Source organism: Rhineura floridana, chromosome 1 (assembly GCF_030035675.1).
Source record: "Rhineura floridana isolate rRhiFlo1 chromosome 1, rRhiFlo1.hap2, whole genome shotgun sequence".
Classification (NCBI taxonomy): Eukaryota; Metazoa; Chordata; class Lepidosauria; order Squamata; family Rhineuridae; genus Rhineura; species Rhineura floridana.
Genome location: NC_084480.1, coordinates 239,764,352 through 239,787,227, shown reverse-complemented (window position 1 = coordinate 239,787,227; position 22,876 = coordinate 239,764,352). Strand labels below are relative to the sequence as shown.

The following is a 22,876-nucleotide window of genomic DNA, read 5'->3' as shown; positions in this document are numbered from 1 at the left end:
TCAAAAAGAACCCCCAAACTACGAACCTGGTTCTTCAGGGGGAGTGTAACCCCATCCAGAACAGGATGAACATCCTCCATCTGTGCAGAAAAGGCATTCACCAACAGCGTCTCAGTCTTGTCTGGATTGAGCCTCAGTTTATTAGCTCCCATCCAGTCCATTATCGCGGTCAGGCAACGGTTCAACACATCAACAGCCTCACCTGAAGAAGATGAAAAGGAGTAATAGAGCTGCGTGTCATCAGCATACTGATGGCAACGCACTCCAAAACTCCGGATGACCGCACCCAGAGGCTTCATGTAGATGTTGAAAAGCATGGGGGACAGAACCGATCCCTGAGGGACCCCACAATGGAGAGTCCAGGGTATCGAGCAATGCTCCCCAAGCACTACCTTCTAGAGACGATCCGCCAAGTAGGAGCGGAGCCACTGCCAAGCAGTACCCCCGACTCCCAACTCCGCGAGTCTCTCCAGAAGGATACCATGGTCGATGGTATCAAAAGCAGCTGAGAGATCAAGGAGAATCAACAGAGTTACACTCCCCCTGTCCCTCTCCCGACAAAGGTCATCATACAGGGCGACCAAGGCTGTTTCTGTGCCAAAACCAGGCCTAAAACCAGATTGAAACGGATCTAGATAATCGGTTTCATCCAAGAGCGCCTGGAGCTGGCTGGCAACCACCCGTTCCAAGACGTTGCCCAGAAATGGAACATTCGCTACCGGTCGATAGTTGTTCAAATTATCTGGGTCCAAGGACGACCTCTTCAAGAGAGGTCTCACTACAGCCTCCTTGAGACAGCGAGGGACAACTCCTTCTCTCAAGGAGGCATTGATCACTTCCTTGGCCCAGCCGGCAGTTCCAGCCCGGCTAGCTTTTACTAGCCAAGAGGGGCAAGGGTCCAGTACCGACGTGGTTGCACGCACCAGTCCAAGCATCTTGTCAACTTCCTCAAGCTGCACCAACTGAAACTCATCCAATAATTGAGGACAGGACCGTGATCTAGGTACCTCAATAGATTCAACTGTCCTAACATTAGAGTCAAGATCCTTACGGATGCATGCGATTTTATTTTGGAAGTGCCCCGCAAAGTCATTGCAGCGGGCTTCAGATGACTCTGTGATATCCTGAGGGCCAGAGTGTAAAAGCCCTCGTACTATCTTAAAAAGCTCCGCTGGGCGGCATAAAGATGATCTAATAGTGGCAGCAAAATAACACTTTTTTGCTGCCCTTACCGCTTCTACATACAACTTAGTGGAGGCACTTACCAAGGCATAATTGCATCCGTCAGGAGTTCGCCTCCATCTGCACTCAAGCCTCCTCCTCTCTTGTTTCATCACTCTCAGCTCTGGGGTGTACCACGGAGCTGTATGAGCTCTACATCGAAGGGGGCGCGCAGGAGCGATCGTGTCAACAGCCCGGGTCATTTCCGTATTCCACAGTTTGACCAGGACCTCGACAGGAGCACTAGTCTTATCAGCCGGAAAATCTCCCAGAGCCTTCTGAAAACCCAGAGGATCCATTAGTCTCCGGGAGCGGACCAACTTAATAGGTCCCCCACCTTTGCAGAGGGAAAGGGACGCCGTAAGCCTAAATCTCAGCAGGCGGTGATCTGTCCATGACAATGGGGTAGATGAAAAACACCCCACCTGCAGATCACCATCTCCATGTCCAGTGGCGAAGATCAAATCAAGAGTATGTCCCGACACATGCGTTGGGCCAGTAGAAAATTGAGACAGCCCCATTGTTGTCATGGAGGCAATGAAGTCCTGAGCTGCCCCAGATAAGACAGCCTCGGCATGGATGTTGAAATCCCCCAGTACCAAAAGTCTAGGGGATCCCAACAACAACCCCGAGACTATCTCAGTCAGCTCAGCTAGGGAAGCTGTTGGGCAGCAAGGTGGGCGGTACACCAACAGAATTCCCAATCTGTCTCGCTGGCCCAAGACAAGGTGGAGACACTCCAGGCCAATCACCGCCTGGACAGGGTGCCTGGTGAGAAGAAAAGAGCTCTTATAGACCACGGCGACCCCCCCTCCCCGGCCCTCAGATCTACCGCAATGCTGAACCATATACCCGGGTGGGCAGAGCTGGGAAAGAGCAACTCCTCCCTGCTCCCCCACCCAGGTCTCGGTTATGCATGCCAGGTCGGCGCCCTCATCCACAATTATATCATGGACTAAGGAGGTTTTATTATATACTGACCTGGCATTTAAAAGCAGCACTTGGAGATCCGAGAGGTGGCTGATAGGACAACCCAAAATCCTGTGGATATGAGGAGAACCGGAACAAGGCACACACACGACTTGTCTGGGACGAGTTCCCCTTACCTGGCATGTTCTCCTCCTAACACCATACCTCCCATTACCCGTCACTACGTTAATATTGGAAGCCAGTGCAGGCGAGCCAGAACAGGTGTTATATGCTCAAACCGCTTGGTTCTTGTTAGCAGTCTGGCTGCCGCATTTTGCACTAGCTGTAGCTTCCGAACCGTCTTCAGAGGTAGCCCTACGTAGAGCGCGTTGCAGTAGTCCAAACGTGAGGTTACCAGAGCATGTACCACTGATGTAAGGTCCTCCTTACTCAGATAGGGACGTAGCTGGGCTACCAACCGAAGTTTTTCATGTGAGAGAATTTGCTTTCATTGTGCCAGTTTTAAGATGCAAAAAATAGAACTTTGCACAAATATGTGACTATTTAGCAAATATGAGCATTATTTCAGTTCTTCAGTGCTCTTCCATGATCGCAGAAATCAGTTTGCAGGAGGAAGGCAGAGTTATTTTCTTTTATTGCTGAAATAGTCAAATGAGCAGAACATGCAGAGTTTTTTCTTTCTTTTTTTGATCTATTCCTGTTTGAACATCTGATATATTGTTACAGTTGAATAAAGTGCTTAGAATCTACAGTGTACAGTGTAGGGGTTCCTTTCCAGGCTATGAAATGACAACCTTATTTTTTTAAAAAAAGAAGCTTAAAATTTTGCCTCTGAGCTATTTATTTTGGGTTGCAGAAAGTGCACTCTGTTGTTAGATAACCAATAAGCTGCAGCCAAACATTTTGTAAAAAAGACTATGTGGTTGATTAAAATGTTAAAAGATCCCTAAACAATCATAAACTTAGTTATTAACCAATCAGATCAGGTTTGCTTATTTATATCTTGTCATCAGACTATTGCAAAACAAACGTTTAACATGATAACATCAATAAAAATAACTCAAATCCAAATAAACCTGTATACAAACAAGCTTAAAATTCCCAACTTCCCTGGAAGATCACAACAGGCCCATTTAAAAATAGTGGTTAACAAGTAAGTATCTTTGGCCAATTCACAATGAATAAACAAAATTTATTATTCTCCATGTGTTTGGAACTCTTACTATTTCATTCATATAAGGCAAATGGCATATTGTAGAAAATCTATAGCCTTATAGATCATAGAATCATAGAATAGTAGAGGTGGAAGGGGCCTATAAAGCCATCAAGTCCAACCCCCTGCTTAATGAAGGGATCCAAATCAAAGCATTCCCGACAGATGGCTGTCCAGCTGCCTCTTGAATGCCTCCAGTGTCGGAGAGCCCACTACCTCTCTAGGTAATTGATTCCATTGTCGTATGGCTCTAACAGTTAGGAAGTTTTTCCTGATGTTCAGTCGAAATCTGGCTTCCTGCAACTTGAGCCTATTATTCTGTGTCCTGCACTCTGGGACGATCGAGAAGAGATCCCGGCCCTCCTCTGTGTGACAACCTTTCATGTACTTGAAGAGTGCTATCATATCTCCCCTCAGTCTTCTCCAGGCTAAACATGCCCAGCTCTTTCAGTCTCTCCTCATAGGACTTTGTTTCCAGTCCCCTGATCATCCTTGTTGCCCTCCCCTGAACCGGTTCCAATTTGAAAGATATCAGCTTTCTGTTCCCAAAGATACAAACAGCTTATATCAGCTTTCTGTTCACAAAGATACATACAGAGCCTTTTATCATTTATGATATATACGTTACCAGGGAGTATCCAAACGACAAATTACTACCCATTTTATCATTGAAATGCTTTAAAAACTTTACGGTGAATATTATTCTCCTTGTGTATATTTAAAAAGGAAGAAGAGACATGTACTTTAAAGATGTAGATCTTCAATATTGATTTTATATCACTCTGTCCCTTGCTTTCAAATATAATGTACTTTCTCATAAATACTGGATTATGTAATTCAAAATGAGTTTGTTTCAGGTGCTCTAAATTAACCCAGTATTTTGTCATTCCCTTCTCCTCCACCCTCTCCAATTTTTTTAGTGTCTACCAAATAGTGGTTGAGGAAGAGCGTCCCCGGAGAACCAAGAAAACCACTGAAATCCTGAAATGCTATCCAGTACCAATTCACTTCCAGAATGCTTCACTTTTGAATTCTCAATATTATTTCGCAGCAGAGTTCCCAGCCAACATTTTTCAAGCTTCTCAGCCTTTTACTATTGGTGACAACAAAACCTACAATGGCTTCTGGAATACACCCCTTCTGCCTCATAAAAGCTATAGTATTTATTTTCAAGCTGCCAGCAGAGCCAATGGGGTAAGTTTTAGAGCATTAGCTTAAAGCAATGTCTGTTTTCATAGAATCATATAGAATCATAAAATAGTAGAGTTGGAAGGAATAGACCACTGGCTGTCTAATTTTGGTTGCAAATGGATAATGGGAAAGAATGCATATTTTCTTTGCATAGTTATATACTGGCCAGCCAATCATTATTTGAAGGAAAAGGGGGGCAGGAAATATGTATTTCTTACAAAATTATACAGCCAAGAGAGTGGCTGTATACTATAGCCAGCATGGATTTTTTGTATTCTGCAATATTAAATTGAAAATACCCCATGCCATTCTGATGCTTCCAATAAACTCAGTTCAAAACAAAACCTTACAAAACTTAAAATCCTGAACTCAGAAACGCTTGCTTAACAACCCTCTAAGTTTTCATGATGATACACAAAACACTCAGAGAGAATTGAGAGTTCAAAGTGTAAAAAGAGAGAGAAAAATCCAGACCCCATTGGATTTTTTTCTGTCACTGTTCTCATAATGTGTTGAAATTCATTAAAAATCAGCCATGTTCACAGAGTACCTGTAATCCTAATACTGACTTTGCCCCATACTCTGACCTTCATCTTCTGCAGTTTAAAAGTTAAACAAATGCCTGACTGACGTTTAATTAATTTAAGAAATTTTGCATTGGAGTCAATGATAAGCCTGGACATGCTCAGTAAGAACCAACTATCAGTGTTCTAAAAGCCAGACTCACAGCTGTTCGGCTTGGCTAATCAGGGGGCCACACACAGAGTGCCAGTAGCCAGAATGGTTTAAGAGTCAGCCCCTCTTCTGGGGATTGTAGCTCTGTGAGGGAACCTCCTAGCAGCTCTCAGCACCCTTCACAAACTACATGTCCAAGGATTCTGTGGGGGAAGCCATGACTGTCTAAAGTAAAATAAAGGTCTGGTGTGGATGTGGTGAGTGACAACTTTGATTTAAATATGGGTGGGAGACTACATGTGCCTGCTGTAGAATAAAAAGTTTGGTGAAACCCTGAAAAACAATGATACTGTTCACAATTTTTTCCTTTTGGAAAGGAAAGGGGCGTTCCCTCTGCCCAGTGCCCACCCACCCAATCTCCTCCACTCCACCTTCTTCCTTACCACTACCCTTCCACCACTTCTTTCCCCTCCTCCCCCTCCCTGTCCTTCCTCCAAGTCAGTTTCACCTATCCTGAGCATGATTGTACAGCAGTGAATCCCACTGAACTCAAAAGCATGTAAATGATCAGACCTGCCCTCCCCTCCTCTTCCCTCCTATCTCCTCCCTTTTGCCCCTTCCCTCCCCCTTCCTTTGCCCCCTCCCCATCTTCTTCCAGTCCCCTTCCCCTCCCTTCCTCCTTCCCTCTCCATTCCCCTCCTCCTCCTCCTTCTCCATGGTCAGTTTTACCTATTCTAAACACAGAAGTAAATCCCATTGAAAGTAAGCATGCAAATGATCAGATCTGCCTTTCCCCACCCCCTCCCTCCTCTTCTTCCCCTCCTACTTTCACTCTCCCTTCCTCCTCCCTTCTTTCTCCCCTCTTCCTTTCTCCTTCCTTGCCCACTCCAGCCCCCTCACCTCCTCCTCCTATCCCATCATCAGTTTTAGCTATCCTAAGGATTGCACTGAACTCAATAAGCATGCAAATGATCAAACCTGCTCTCCTCCTCCCCTCCCCTCCTGCTTGCTCCCCTCCCCCTCTGCCCTCCGCCCTTCCCTCCCTCCTGTTCCCCTACCCCTGCCCTTTCTTCTCCCCTCCCCATCCCCTGTGGTCAGTTTCACCTAACCTAAGCATGATTGCAGGGAAGTAAATCCTACTGCACTCAATAAGCATGCAAATGATCAATTGATTCTCAGGAAACTTGCACAGGATCCCATTTCATAACTCCCAGATTAAAAAGGGGAGAAATATATTAAGAGGCACATGTTACCAAATTCTTCCAAGCTACACAGGAAGTGGATTGGACTGTGAAAGACCAACCCAAATTGTGTTTGCATTTTTACATATTTGTAGGGCAGTACAATATCTCAAGAGATGAGGTCAGGTCTCCTGCTCCCCTGGTGCATTTACTACAGCTGCCCAATTTCCCTGCTTTTTAAAGTTTGAAATATCTGCTGGCGATAGGTACGTTCTTAAACCGCAAGAGTTTTTTTGCCTATTAATGAATTATTATATTTCTGTCCTCTTTCAATCTTGCTGCTCCTATTAAATTTTTTTTTGTTTTTATACTATCTGCTTGGCTTGTTCAGCTATATTACATTAGTTTACATAGGCTTGAGCATCCATTTTCGCCCAGTTGCTCTGACTTAAGACACAAGATTTTTGTTTTCTATCTCTCAAAGAATATAAAAGAAATAAGTGGATGGAGCCAAAGTGAAAAGTGCATAAAAAGGTCCTTCCTTTCCAGATTCCCTTTAATCCTCCTGTTTCTTTCTATAATTGTTTCCCATTTTCTGGGCAGACCCACCCATAGCCTTTCAACTCTTGATAAGCTTTGGCTTTCTCCCCTGACAGCAAGGAAATGTTGTCTACCAAATACCATAATGGTGCCTCTTTTATAGTGCACTGACAGTGCAGAAATGTGATACACCATTGATTTCAGTTTGCTTTCTTACATTGTCTAGCATGTTGCTTGGAACTGTGTAGCTGACTGTAAAGAAAATATCCCAAGATCAATGTGTTGTAAAAGGGAGAGGGGGTTGGAAAGTACATGCACCATGTCTAGTAACATCACATTTATCTTCTAATGTTACGTGAAGTATTAATGTTATATGCCCAAGTGCATTTTCCTGCAGTTGTCCATAGCAGGGAAATACATTGAACTAGTGCAGGAAACCATTAAGCATGCTGTTCTTAGATCTTAGCAGTAGCCAAAGCAATGTATTATGGTCTGGTTGTGGATGCAACCCAACAAACAACCTTTTATTTCTTTATCTGTCATAGGAAACAAAAATTGACTGCGTCAGAGTGGCCACAAAAGGTATGCTTCAGTTGTCTCTTTCTTCTTAGCCTTAAATTTGTTGACCTTTATATCAGAATACATTGTTAAATAGGCATATCTAAATCTGTCATAATACTTTAAATATTAATTATTAAGAGAACTCAAAGTTGTTGAGTTGGTTCAATTTAATGACCACAATATTTTTTACGTGAGCAACTCATTTTTCTAACAGTTTTTGCATGATCTCATGCTAACATTTTGACCAATTTAAAACACATTAGGCCAATAGTAGTACATAATTTCTCGGTTTCCACTCATAAAGCTATTGTATTTTAATTGTTTTGTAAAAGTTTTTTTTTAAAGAATTAGGAACATTTTCACTTTTATGATGTAGAGCAGCTTTCGTATTGTTGATCAAGAATATCTATATAATTGGTTTATATAATAGGTCCAGAAATCAATAATTATTTGTCATTCACACTCTCAGAATAGAAAAAGTTTGCTTGACATTTCTCTCTGAGTAAGGAAGTCACTAGTTGGAGCATGAGGTTCCTGGTGATCTGAAGACTCTTGTTTGTGATGTAACTGCTGGGCTATTGTAATGAATTATACTTGAAGATTGTTCAGAAATTTCACCTGCAAAATCTATCTGCTCACATGAGTATGATGCTGGGAACACATTGCACTACTACTTTCCGTATTTGTCCAAGTACGATTCAAGGGAAATGGTTTAAAAATAATAAAAAGTAGTGTTTTATAAGGGTGGTTTTACTAGCAAAACCTTCCATAGCTTGAACCTTATGCATCTAAGAAATGACCTCCTTCAATGTCCTTCATTGCAATCTCTTAAGTTAGATGATAGCATCTAGTGCCCAGAGTGAACAAGGGTATGTGTCACAGAGAGACATTCTTCATCATTGCCCCCAAATTTTGGGATTCCCTTTATTTTGAGTTTTAACAAAGCCCAAACATGATCATATTCAAGAGCAATGTGACAGTTTTCCTAATTTGGGAACCTCATAAAAATCTACATCCCCTGATTTTTCTTCCCCCAGTTCTGAAATACCATATTTTTTTTAAAAAAACATTTCTTAGGAGGAGAATGAATGTATGACTCTACATTAATCTCTACTTTCTTCAAAGAAGTTGATAATCTTGGACAGAAGGTTGGCTGTCACATCAATAAGAAACACTGGGTTAGATTGAGACCTACATTACACATATGGAAGGGTTTCTTCCATTTGCAAAAGTGAACTGAATCCATTGGAAGCTCCTCCACAAACTGGATAGTGAAAGGAAAGAAGCATTTCCCCCCTTTCCTCTGGAGTCCCCAGCACACCTCCCAAGCATATGGGGCTCATGGGGGTGGGCAGATAGGCACAAATGCCTCTCCATATCCCATACACAGGAGTGTCCAAATCATGGAGTTCTATTCTACACAAATGGCTCCAACCCATTATTTGAAACAATATTTGTAAATGAAGTCTTATGTTCAAATAAAGTAGTCCTATCAACCACTTTAGGCAAACAGGCACAGTAGGGTTTTTTGAATTTTTCTGAAAGTTCCCTATACCTACTGTGTTGCAGTTTTGTAACACCCCCAGATTTCAAAACTGGCATGTAGGATGGACTGCTGTTAGAAAAATGGGAGTCAAAAGTCCCGTTTAGCAGTTAGAGCTATCTGGATTGCAGCCAGAGTAATTTCCCTAGATCATGATCAGCATTTCTCAAATTGCTTTGCTGACACAAGCTGTGCTTATTCCATTTGATATTGTGTCACATGGTGTGCTCCTTTCAGCATGATTATATTGTTCTTTAAAGAATAATATAGGTGAATATGTATTTATTTATAGGTGATTTTGGGGGGGTATTCTGCATGATGATGTAATAAACATTCTATGACCTACATATTGATAGTTGTTTAACGTAAAGATTTACACTGATGTCTAAATTTTACTAATTATGTGTATCTTTCCTGGCCAAGCAGAATTTTGTCCATTTGTTGTTCTGGCATTTTAAAAATGAAAATAAAATAAAGAGGAAGAATTTGGTCTAATTTATCATAAATTGCTAGATCACTCTGCAGTCACTCTGCAATCTGTGGTAAAAATATTTTAAAATTTAAAAGTTATTCTGCTATTTATTTCACTATTTGATTGGCTTAGCTTTTTAACTCCTTTCTTTTTGAAAAAAGAGATATTTTCTGCAATGTGGTAGCTACCATAATAACAGATGACATAAAGTAACCTCTTAGGAGAAAGGAAAGAAAGAAATTCAGGTTTTATTGAAAAAATATGCCAGCTCATTTAATGTTGTAAAAGCATATTCATGCATACTTTGTAGAATCTCTGAGAAGTCCATAGTATCCTCAGAGAGACATCCTGTGAGATAGTGGAAACGAGAATGCTCCAAACTGCAAGTTAGTATTGAAAGATGCAAACTTTTCTAGGGAATCTTCTGCAAATGATTGTTTTTAAAACAGTTACCTTTATGAAAATGTGTGTGAGATATACTGATATACCTAACTGCTAAATATCGAATGGCCTTTTGGGTATGCACTATGTGATACCTCTTTAGTTTAACAATAGAACAATTATTGTTCTGTCTATTTAAAAGGACAGAAAGTGGCATCAGCTTAAGCTGGTGCATTTAAAGCCAGACCTTGCCAATATTTATGCCTATCAAAAAGAGAGACAATTAGATTAACATGACGGATAGTAGTGAGATGTACCTGCTGAAGCATGGAAAGTTATGCAACTTACAGTGGGAGAACAATGAATGGGCAGCAACTAAAAACTGTCCTCCTGGAAGCACACAGTGAGAGGCATAAACTTAAAATAGTGTCCAAGGCCTGCTTTGGATACACCACTGTTAAGAAGCAATGGAATTGAAGTTATAGCTAAGTAGCCAGTTATCAAGTATTATCAATCTGGATTCATGGCTCTGGTATCAACTCAAATGGATATTTCTAGGTTAGTAAACAGGATTCAAGGTTTGGTTAGGCAGATAACAAGTGATGCCAAATGTGAAAATAGTAGCTGGTTTAGAAGCTGCTCAAACAGATGGGATATGGCAGAACTTACCTTACAGGAGTTTCAAAAGTGCCAGTTTTAAGTGTTATGCTGTGTTCTCCACCCCTCCCAGATGCCGTGTTGTAATTGACGGTTGTTTTCACTAAGCAGCCCAGGTTTAAACTTAATTTTGTAATACAAAAACATCTCCGTCTCTTGTCAAAAATGAGCATTTGTCAATTTTAGTTAGCAAGATATATTGTTACCTCACAGATTAAATATGAGCAAACCAAGCATTAAAGCCTCAATATGAAAAAAATAATTTATCAGTTGAGCTTTCTACACACAAACTGTAGCATTAGCTTTCTTTGCTTTCTGGTGAGCAAATGACTCCCAAGCAGAGAAAGGTGTTTATTATTTGAAGCGATATAAGGACAGTGACGATAATTAAAGCGAGTCAACAGTTAGGAAGCGTTTATTTGAATGTGCAAATAATTTTATGTTTATAGCCACTAATTTCAGTACCAGTCCCCATGCCTGTGTCTCTCCATAGTTGCCTATTGAACTAGTGAGTCATGCAGCAAGGGAGAAGATAGTGAAACAAACGAATGGACAGAAAAGAAAACCCTACTGGTTAAATGTATTATGAGGGATAGCTACCTTTGCAACCACCAGAAATATTGTTGCTATATGAGCTAGCCTATATCTGGAAAAGTGCACACCTGTAAACCTCTATTGTGGAATATATTGTAAGTTGCACAGTCTGAACAACCTCACCTCTAAAATATTATGAGTATGCTGATCAGTATCCCAGGTGTAAGGAACACTTGAAGGAGGATTGTAAGAGCATGTTCAGCAGAATGCATATAAGCCTCCCCATGATTGGGGAATCCTGCCTTATCAGAGTTCTAGTCATGGGGAGACTTGAATGTTTTCCTTGTATGATGATAATTCAGACAAATGCACTTACAGGCTCCTTTCAGATCTCTTGGGGATGTATCTGGCATGTCCACCACTCGCTGGGACATGGGGATCAGAACTGGTGTGCATGGATGCACCTTCTTCTCCTCTCCAATTTGAGCCCTCACACCTTGCTTGTATAGGGCTGTAGTTTCCATGGCATTTAGAAACATTTCGTAGGATCCCTAGTGCCTCAGGTGCTGTTCTTGCAACGTTCTAATCTCCAAGGAATGAGGACTCGGTGAAAGGCTTCCAGCAAGATCTTCCTACTGTCATTGCCAGGTAAGTGGGTGAGGCAGCAAGCAGGATTGAGAGCTTGTAGGATCTTGGGAAGGCATGCTGATCCAGTCATGTCATCAGGAATACAATAATGTCAAAAGTTTGGAATTGGACTCAGAAGAAGCCAACCTGTTTTTCCTATTTTAGTTTAGTTTATTGGAAATTAGCTTGATTTGCTGAGCACAATTTGATCTGAGGGGCATCTGCCAATCAGTTGTAGTAGTTGTTTTCCTTTTTCAAAAAGGAAGGTTGTGTACCATCTCTAAAGGAAATGCAGGTACGGCCCACATATCCTCATACCAGGAAAACATGCATCTTCCCATGGGGGAATGGGGGCGAGCATGGAGGTGCACCAGATAAGAGACAAACAGATTACCTCCCTCTCTTTCTGCCTCTGTATTTTCTCTTTTCATGATCTTTTATTTCCAGTAAATTAGAAGAATTGAACTGTAGGAGAGAAATGGATATTAGATGGATTAGTTTTCCAGCTGCCATGTCACTGGGTCCTCCCTGTACTGTGGACTCCACAGAAAATAAGTAGAGAAATGTATTTTGACAGAAAAAGCTTCCTGACTTAAAGTGTCTTGGGATATGACTTTTCCTCCCCACTGCTGATTTTATACCAACGTCATAAAACAGACTACTCAGATCTCTCTCCTCTGTCCACATGCAATGGTCTTCCATAGCAAAAACTAAAATTTCACATTACTGATGAGTGTGAAGCTAATGGATTTTTAGTGCTATCCTGTTCTGCATAGAAACTATACTTTTTCATTATAAAAGTAATTTTCTATTTTGATATAAATATAAATCAATTAAATGTAGTTGAGAACATGCTGTATCACAATATACTGGAAATGACTAGACATATAACTCACAGATTAGATCCTAGTGTGGCCTTAGGTCACTTTGGTGTGCATAAACATCCCTATTATGTGATTTAGACATCACACAATTATGGCTGTGGGGTAAAATTAGCTATTTAACCAAAATTTGTAACTACTCTACTGGACTCTTTAGTCTGTATTGCCATTACGGATGTGCTAGAATTGTGCCCAATTCAGATTTGGTACTGAATTTTAATTCATTCTCTCCCATTGCGGATCAGATTTTTATATAGCGATTTTCTGCAGCTATTTTTGAAAACAGATTTAAAAAAAAAAAAAAGCTCTAAAGTACTGATATTAAGAACTATAGCTTTATCAATATTTCCTTTCATTTATCTATATTTCCTTTCAAAATACCAACATTTCAAATTCACTATTTTTTTGCAAGAGAAAAAAATAGATCAGTAAAAGCAGCAACTAACAGAAAAAGAATGAACTCAAATCAGTATCAGCCTGGCAGGTAAACAGAATGCATCCAAACAGACACCGGCCAATACATCTCACCCCTAATTTCACCATCATACATATCATCATTCTGAACCAATACAATGCCATCTAAATAGCAAATAATTTATTTATGAAAATACTACAGTAGCTCGGGTTTCTTTTTGTAATCAGAATCCATGTCTGAAAGGTCCACATGTTCCATTTCTAAAGGTTTTGGGATATTTTTCTATCCACCTCCCCCAAATTCCTATTATTGGCCTATTGCTACACTTTCTATATTTTTTTCCCCCCAAACCACAGATGACTATTGTTTTAATCTTGGAAGATATTCCATCAGTTGTAGGAGAGAAAGGTTATTATGCTATTTATATATTGTAGCAACAGTTCTGTAGTAGTTACTAACAAAATAGTGCATCAGAGTTACATAGAGATATTTCAAAATATTATGCAGCAGCACTTTTGAGTTTAATTGTGCGCACATGGTGGATAATCTCCTTTTCTTACTTGTTGCCACATGTCTAAGTGCACCAGGCTGTTTTGTGTAAATTTACCAGCTTTCAAATGATTCTTTCCCTTAATTTCCAGGATTTTTTTCTTTACTACACTGCCCAGAGGTTATATGCTGAATCTGATCTTTTAAATGTTGCTGTATTTCCTCCCCCCCTTAACATAGCATGTTTGACATGCCTAATCATTTTGTGACAATTATTTATGGAATTTGTTTTTGGGCAGGAGAAATGTTATGATACATGTAAACAGTAAGCACCAGTAAGAATGTGCACATAGTAATACAAGACACTGTTCACCCCTTCTTGTGTTCATGAAAGGGGCCATGCTTACTATGATTCCCCAGTGGTTCCTGGAGGGCATTCTGCAGCTTGGGAGGCACCTCCCCCTGGCACATGATAGGCAGGGTCCAATCTTCAGATTATCTCACCCAGGGGGAGGGGCCATCCCGCTCCCTCCCAGACCTGTCCCGCCTACTGTCGTGGACAGTCAGGGTCCGGCTAGGCTCCCTAAGAGCCAGCCAGCTTCTATTTTTTTCATTCACCCAAAAATCTTTTTTCTCTCCACCTTTCTACTCTCTCTTGTCTCTCCCTCGCTGATACTTTTCTCCTGTTTCTTCCCCTCTCTTTCCACTCCTCCCCGGGTACCTAGTTCAGAATGGGGAAGGACAACACTTAGAGGGCCATCTGGCCCACAAAGAGGGAGTGGAGCATCAGATAGTGTTTCGCACCCACTCGATTGAGGAGAGGTGAGACTGCATGCAGCACGTACAGCTGCAGTTCCTTTCCTTGCTGCTTCAGCGCCCATCTGATCGGCAGAGGAAACGGGCGGCGGCGGCGGCAGCAACAAGGTGTGGCCTCTGTCAGCCTGCGTGCAGAGCAAAAAGGTGCAAAAAGCGTTCTCAGCCTTCGGCGGCTATCAGGCCCTCCCCACCTCCACCTTAGGGTTGCCTGGGCTCTGAATTTTCTCCCACCCTCAATTACAAATGGAGACATGACCACATTCTCAGAAGGAGAGCAGAGCGATCTAATGCAGCAGCAGATTTTGCCACACTCCTACCTGAGCGCCACATGGAGGGGGTGAGTAGAGGCCGTTTGGCAAATTCCACTCCCCCCCAAGACAGGAGGATTTCCCCAAATTCCTATCATGGGTTAGGGGCATCGTGGCTAAGGAAGTCAGGAACTCGGGGGTACAGGTGGGGGCAGAGCCCAGCTTAAGATCTAAGCACCATAAGAGGATGCGCAGGTCCACATTGGGACACAAGAAAAGGAGGTGTGTCTTGTCTCCCCCAAGCAGCACCTCCTCCTCTCCACCCCTCATCCCCAGGCTCCTCCTCCTCTTCTCCTGTTCGCCAAACCAATCACGGGAAGAGGCACAAGGAGAAACAGAAATGCAACACTAAAGGCATGCTCTCCTCTCCCCACCCTAGAAGGAAGCAAGGGGATAAGAGGGTGATGAGTAAACAGGCAGCTACAGCCTTGGGACTACTCTTCCTCTTCAGAAGGCAGAGGGGAGGGAGAGCTCTCAGAGGAAGGAGTGAAAGCACCTCCTCCTAAGGGGAGACTTTTTCAGGCAGAGTTTTTTCCTGCTCTGCTAGCAAAGGCTAGACAGGTTTTGGACGTTCCCGAGGAACAGCCCAAGGGGAAGGAGCCAGGCACCGCCACTGCATCAAAAGGCTCCAGGGCAGCCTTCGCAGAGGGCCAGTTGAAGATGGATATTCTGCCTTTCCCAGACTCATTCCAGGCTCTGTGGAATGCAGAATGGGCCAACCCAGCCAAGCCCAAACCGGTGCATAAGTTGGTTAGTAAACACTATTCCTTTGCACCCCTGATCATGGGACAGCTAAAAACCCCAGCAGTGGACTCAGCAGTGGTTGCTCTCTCTTCTTCGGCTGCTATTCCCACTGAAGGGAAAGGGGGACCAAAGGACGCCTGTGATAAAAGGGTGGAGGCTCTGCTGCATAGGGATTTTGAGGCACAAGGCACAGTTTTCAGGGCTTTGGCTGCAGCCTCAGTGTTTGCACGAGCGAACATGTTGTGGGCAAATGAACTGGCAGTCAGGGATGACATTCCTAAACAAGTGAAGGATGGGCTGAGGAAGATATCTCTGGCAGCAGCCTTCAAGGCAGATGCTACAAGGGACACAATGATGTTCAATGCCAGGGCAATGGCTTCCGGCACAGTGGCTAGGTGGAATCTATGGCTCAGACACTGGGAAGTAGATCCTGGCTCACAAAGCAGTTTGGTGAACTCTCCCTTTGGGGGGGCAAGCTATTTGGTGACCCTCTTGAGAAAGTTTTAGTGGAGACAAGGAACAAGCAGAAGGCTCTTCCCATGGCAAAAAAAGACAAGCGCAAGACCAAGCAACAGCAGTCCTTTCATAGCTCCAGACACTTTCAGCTTCAATATACCTCTGGGTATAAATCTCGATGGGGAAAGTCAGACAGGACCCCCAACATCAACAGGTCCAGACAACAGTCTTTCTCTCTTTTCCCCTCCACTTCAAAGTTCCAGAAAGGGTCAAAGAAGGGGCAAACTTCCTGATGCCAGGCCAGGAGCTCTGCATGGAGCCATAGGGGTTCGTTTGCTACACTTTTGCAAGGGTATGGGCAATGACCACATCAGACCGCTGGGTTCTTTCCACAGTGTCATCCGGTTACTCCTTAGAATTTTCCAGTCTTCCAAGGGAAAAGTTCATCGCAACCCCAAAGTCCAGGAAACCAGGAAAACATCAGGCTTTTCTCAAGGCCATAGGTCACCTGCTGAACATACATGCAGTGGAAACAGCACCTGTTCGAGAGTGGGCTCAGGGCATATACTCAATATTCTTCCTGGTTTTGAAGAAAAATGGGAGTATCCGGGCTATACTCAACAAGTGACAGAATCAGAGGGTGTCTTACAAGAAGTTCAAAATGGAAACCTTGAGGTCAGTATCGGAGGCCATAGATCGAGAGGACTGGATGGCATCAATAGACTTTTCCGAGGCCTATCTCCATATCCCAATTCGCCAGCAACACAGGAAATATCTTCACTTCTGTTATGCCAATCAGTATTATCAGTATTATGCCCTGTGGTCTGACCTCAGCTCCAAGAGTGTTCACCAAGGTGCTAGTAGCTCTGGTGGCCCATCTGAGGACCTTGGGGGTGAGGCTTCACCCCTACCTCGATGACAACTTGGTCAGGGCTCCCTCCAGGGATCAGTGTGCCAGGGATGTACAGACAACATTGAATTGTCTCACCAACCATGGTTTTGTGGTCAACTATGAGAAGAGTACCCTAGAACCCACTCAGACCATCACTCGTCTAGGGGTTCAGATAAACTCAGCCCTTTTCAACATGAAGCTCACTCAGGAGCGGGTAAACAAGATTCGGGACATGTTGTGGGCAAATGAACTGGCAGTCAGGGATGACATTCCTAAGCAAGTGAGGGATGGGCTGAGGAAGATATCTCTGGCAGCAGCCTTCGAGGCAGATGCTACAAGGGACGTTCAATGTCAGGGCAATGGCTTCCGGCACACTGGCTAGGTGGAATCTACTCAGACACTGGGAAGTGGATCCTGGCACAAAGCACCAAAAGTGATTGCTTCAGAGTCAGTAGACCTGATGGATCTAGCGAAGTTGCAGGGAATGCTAGTTTCCTGCCAGGACTTGGTGAACTGGGCCCAGTTTCATTCTTGTCCCCTGATGCAGGTGGTATCGCCTTTCCAGCATCAGATAGCAGAGTCATGCAGATTGAGGATTCTGATCAGTCCAAATGTGTGTGTGGAGTTGGGATGGTGGTTGGCCCCTCAGAGGCTGCTGACGGGGGTGAGCCTAGAGTCACCAGTGAGGAAAGTTCTGACCACAGATGCCAGTCTCTATGGATGGAGGGCACATCTGGATAGTCATGTGACACGGAGTATGGAAGGACTGCGAAGGGCAACAGTATCAACTGGTTGGAGCGACGGGCCGTGCGTCTGGCACTCCAGGAGTTCACATCACAGGTCTCAGGGGCTCACATTTTGATGAGAACTGACAGTACTGTTACCAAGGCATACATCAATCATCAAGGAGGAACAAGATCGGCTGCTCTGGCAAAGGAGGCCCGGAGGTTGTTGGGTTGGGCAGAAACTCATCTCCTGTCCCTGAGCACAGAACACGTGGCGGGACTCCAGAACGTAACTGCAGATTGGCTGAGCAGGACCTCCCTTTCAGATACAGAGTGGTGTCTTCATCCTCAGGTCTTCCAACAAATCATCAAGATATTCAGAGTTCCACAGGTGGATCTTTTTGCAACACATCAGAATGCTCAGCTCCACAGGTTTTTGTCCCATTTCCACCACTCAGAAGCTCAGGGACTGGATGCACTGGTGACAGACTGGCCAACGGCTCTCCTCTACACCTTTCCTCCCATCCCTCTCATTCTACAGACAGTCAGATGCATCAAGCATCTGAAAGCCAAGGTGATTCTGATTGTTCCATGCTGGCCGAGGAGGGCATGGTTTCCAGAGTTACTACACCTCTCAGTACAGAACTCATGGCACATTCCATTCCGACCAGACCTCTTGAGCCAGGGCCCGGTCTTCCACCCTTGCCCGGAGATCTTCCGACTAACAGCGAGAAGGCTGAGCGGCAATGGTTAGCGGAATTGGGGTTTTCCGGCTCAGTTCTGAATACCATACTGGCATCACGAAAGGCATCAACCCATAGAACTTATGGCTCTACCTGGAAGGTATACGTAGACTGGTGCCGAGCCCAGGGGCGAGATCCCATTTCTAGACAGATTGCAGATGTCCTGGGCTTCCTGCAGGCTGGGATGGATAAGGGGCTTAGTACAAATACCCTTAAGCACCAGGCATCGGCTATTGGTAGCATTCTGAGCTGTAGGGGTGATCCCTCTTTGTCATCGCATCCCTTATGTTGGTGGTTCTTTAAGGGGGTGGGATTACAGAATCCCCAAGTCATCCATTGGTTCCCAACATGGAACTTAAATTGGGTGCTATCAACCCTTATGGGTTTTTGAACCCCTGGCCACATGCGAGATAAAGCTCTTGACTCTTAAAACAGCTTTTCTGGTAGCTATTACATCAGCTCGAAGGGTATCAAAGTTAGGGGCCCTGTTCTCAGACCTACAACACTTCGCATATTTCATCAGGACAAGGTGGTCCTGAGGCCAGACCCATTATTTATTCCTAAAATAAATTCAGTTTTTCACAGATCTCAGTAGGTGATCCTTCCCTCATTTTGCCCCAATCTGTCCTCCTCTAAGGAACGGGCCTGGCACACTCTGGGTGTGCTTAGGGCACTCAAGTTTTACCTGGAAAGGACCACGAGCTTTAGGAAGTCAGAGGTGCTATTCATTTCCTTTGGTGGGGTAACAATGGGCAGGAAGGTTTCCCCCTCATCCATCTCACAGTGGCTTAAGGAGGCCATTATCCAGGCCTATCAGGCTTTGGGCAAACCTCCACCATGAGGGTTCACGGCCCACTCCTTGCGGGGGGCATCTACCTCGGTGGCTGCTAAGGAAGGCTTCCCAGTTATAGAAATCTGTAGAGTGACCATGTGGACATCACTGCATACCTTTGCCAAGCATTCCAAAATTGACTCCTGGGCCTCGACAGATGCCACATTTGGGAGGAGGGTTTTGCAAGGGGTGGTCCAGGCATGACCTTCCCTCAACTGGAATCCCACCCAGGAGGTTAATATTGCTCTGTTATATCCCAAGCTGCAGAATGCCCTCCAGAAACCACTGGGGAATAAATGGAAATTCTTACTGTGAATTTCTCTTCCCGGGGTTCCTGGAGGGCATTCCCCCACCTCTTCATTCCAGTGCTGAGGGTTTGAGTAATGCTGGTCTCCAGTGGCTTCTGCAAGCGCCGTACATGAGGGGGAGGTAGTCAGGGACTCCCGAGGATTTCATGGATTACCTTTTTTCTTCTGTCTGTTGCCCTGGTAGTTTTTACATTTTATCTTCCAGGTTTTTTCCTTTCAGAAGTCAGTTTCTTAGCATGCTAGTCTCCACAAGTTGCAGTGGGTTCTCATGAATATGACAGGCCAGTCGGGCCAGGAGTACAGCTTCATCGAGGGACCACTTTGGGGGGTTGGGGGGTCGTCCGTGCTCTGCCAGTGGGTCTGGGAGGGAGCGGGATGGTCCCTCCTCTTGGTTGAGATAATCTGAAGATTGGGCCCTGCCTGTCATGCACCAGCAAGAGGAGCCTCCCAAGCTGCAGAATGCCTTCCAGGAACCCCTGGAAAGAGAAATTCACAGTAAGAATTTCCATTTATTTCATACCATAAACGTTAATGAGTATGTAGTCAAATTTAAGGAGTAATGGGTTCATGCTAAGGGTGGGAGTACCCATCAGCAGATTAAATTTGAGCATCGTATTAGGGATGCTTCTCACAGTTATTCCTATGAGTCACTCCTATATATGAAAATACAAAACAGGACCTTATTAGCATGAATATTGCATAGATGACTCTTAAAACAAAACTGTAACTTCTTTTAAAGTTTTCATTTTTATTGATTTTTTCATGTATAGAGATTATGAACAACCATAAATGAAAATTATGTAAAAATCATACAAAGTAATTGTGATCAAAACAGAAAAATAGAAGAAAAAATGAAGAGAAAAGCCAAATTACTAATGAAATACAGTGTAAATTTAAGGCCAAATTCCAAGTATTGCATAATACATATCCTGTAAAATTTCCCAAAGGGAGCATATTTCATTGCTGATTGTAAGACATTGGTTTTATTCTCAATATGCTCAGTAAACTGATACCAGTTTGCCTAGAAGCCATCCAGATTTGTTAACTCTTTCTGTAAACTAATTGGAAAAGTTAATTTCTTTTAATCCCACATCCTGATACTAATAAGAAACCTTAGAAAGAGCGGGGATTTCCACTGTTTAACTATCTTCAGACAGACAACATTAAGGTGAGATATTATCTCCCCTCAGGCTTTCAGTATAAATGTGTGAAGAAACTCCTAATGCACGAGTTAGCTAGCCCTACCCCAGAGGCTGAAATGCAAGTTGGCCACACACCCCGGCCAGTACATGCTCTGTATCAGTGTGAAGGGGACCCTACACACATAGGGCACTCTCTAGGGGAAGTCAAACCCTGATCGTCCACTCTTCCACATGAATCACATCAGCTGGGGCCATAGCCAGCTATGCATGGACATCCAGGGGGCAGGGCTAGACAGGCTGGTTATAGAAAGTCTCTTCACATGCCTGGTACCCACAGGTATCAAACAAAGCTATTATCAAATTTGTGTGGATTAAATCATCTAGAAAGCCACCTTTGAATAGATCCAACAAAGCAATCTATGCTACTGCCTTGCTTTGTGATCCCACACACAAACACACTGAGCTTATAAATTATTTCCAAGTTTAAAGATAGATTGATGTATTTGTAACTTTCAACAACTTAGGTTTCCGTGTCTTTTTCAAATATGGGACTGAGTTGTAGGGATCACGCTGTGTCTTTTAAACTGTAGCATGTTAGGGCCAAACTAGGCATGACAATAGAGATCCATGAATGTATCTCAGCTCTCTTTAAACTTTAGTGAATAGCAGTATGAGGAGTTCAATAAAGAACCATGATGCAGTGGAATGGGTTTTTAACCTATTTCCTCAATGCTGTTTCCCTGATGAAAGTAATCCTCCAGAGCTGCTTTAAGAAAAGCATATGTAGTGGGAGGTTTTCTAAAGCAAAATAGCAGCTGACAGGTGACATTGAGAAAGTGTTGCAGGAGGAAGGGGTTAAAACCCTCCTCCTTCCCCACCCTCATTGTTGTAGTCCCAGTCTGGATCATACCTTCCTCTACCCTGAGCTCCTAATTGACAGTTGAGGAGAGATGCAGTCTTGTGTCTCTGTTGTCACTTGGCCTTCAGATAGCTCAGAAAGAGACCCTTCATTTGGTGTGGGGAAGGAATCGTCTTTGTGGATTAGGATTAAAATAATCTGCAACTGATTACTTTTAACTTTTAAAAAATTGAATATGTGTTGTGATATTTAATATAAAAAGAATGGGTGATATTCAGCTAAGTCATACCCAGAGGGGATGCATTGAAATGAATGACCCTAAGCTACTTGTGTCTATTGATTCCAGTGGGTCTACACTGACTGACTAACACTGGTTAGCCAAAATCAATGGATTTTTCATAAATTAATTTTTGAGATAAGTAAGACTGAGATCAATGAACATTTATGCAGCAGAGAAGATGGGCTGAAGCTGGTGCAATTCCACTAGTGTTTTTATGTATTTGTTGTTCATTCATTTCTTTACTTGAATTTAACATGGCATTTTATGTAAAGCTCGTCAGTAAGCATCACAGAATACCTAAGGGCTGGTTCACATTCTTAAATTCCTCCATGCAAGTGTGTCTGTTGGGGTGGGCAAAAGGTCAGTTGGGATCCCCTGATAAATCTCTAGGTGACTGATTGGCAAGGGCTTGATTCCCAGTAGTTTAACAACAACAAAATGTCCCCCACCCCACCCTCAAAATAGACTGCTGAACTAAAGAAAGCTTAGGGTAACTAGAAATGGATTTTCATGCAGAAGGGCTGTGAACTCAACTTAGTTCTGGTGAGTAAAACAAATCCCTGTGTTCAGTAGCTGCTCAGGGGTACATTTTTTTTATTCTGTGTCTTTTGCACCTGGCTTCCATTGATAGATCTTGGGATTCAAGTAAAACACAAACTAGATTCTGCAAGCCTGAAGCCTGCCATACTCTGGTGAATACATAATTGAATGAAGAAAAGTTAGTGAAGACTGAACTGTGCACATGGTTAGCCAGCAGCCATCCCTGGTGATTTTGCTTTCTCCCATCAGCCATTATAATATAAATGGTTGCCACTCACCTACACACAGCTAAGTTCACATTAACCTTAACTCTCATTGTTGTAGACCCAGACATGAATACAGTAACATGAAAGAATTTATCAATGTAAGACACTCCTAACAATTTCTTCCTTCCTTTCTTTCTTTAAATTTGTAAGGAATTGAAACAGTAAAATCTGAACAAGTCGTTTTTTTGCTAGCTTAGCTTCAGTCTGGCTTTTTTTTTCCCTCATGCATGCTGACCTGGAATTTTTCCTTTGCCTTAGCTGCGATAATCGTGACTCAGCTTACAACACCATACATTCGCATCGCCCCTGCTGCAGGCGACGACCAACTAACAGGTCAGACACTCAAGTATAGACAAGTCATCTTACCCATTTCCATCTCGCTTTTTTTGGCTTGTTTTCTTCCACATCCTCATCATTCTTTGCTTGTAGTTGGTTTACCACATTGCATAACTTT

General features: G+C 43.3%; 1 protein-coding gene across 12 annotated transcripts in view; it reads left to right on the top strand.

Annotated features, from left to right (window-relative positions):
* Positions 1–22,876, top strand: part of PTPRM (protein tyrosine phosphatase receptor type M) — an 838,757-nt gene that overhangs the window by 532,396 nt on the left and 283,485 nt on the right. For 6 of the 12 annotated variants that reach the window (XM_061595686.1, XM_061595700.1, XM_061595705.1 and 3 more), the window contains exons 12-14: positions 4,285–4,558; positions 7,497–7,533; positions 22,681–22,755. In XM_061595686.1, the coding sequence (XP_061451670.1) occupies positions 4,285–4,558; positions 7,497–7,533; positions 22,681–22,755 (386 nt within the window). The remainder of the gene's footprint in view (positions 1–4,284; positions 4,559–7,496; positions 7,534–22,680; positions 22,756–22,876) is intronic. The other 6 variants (XM_061595730.1, XM_061595748.1, XM_061595738.1 and 3 more) reach the window with 1 other exon arrangement.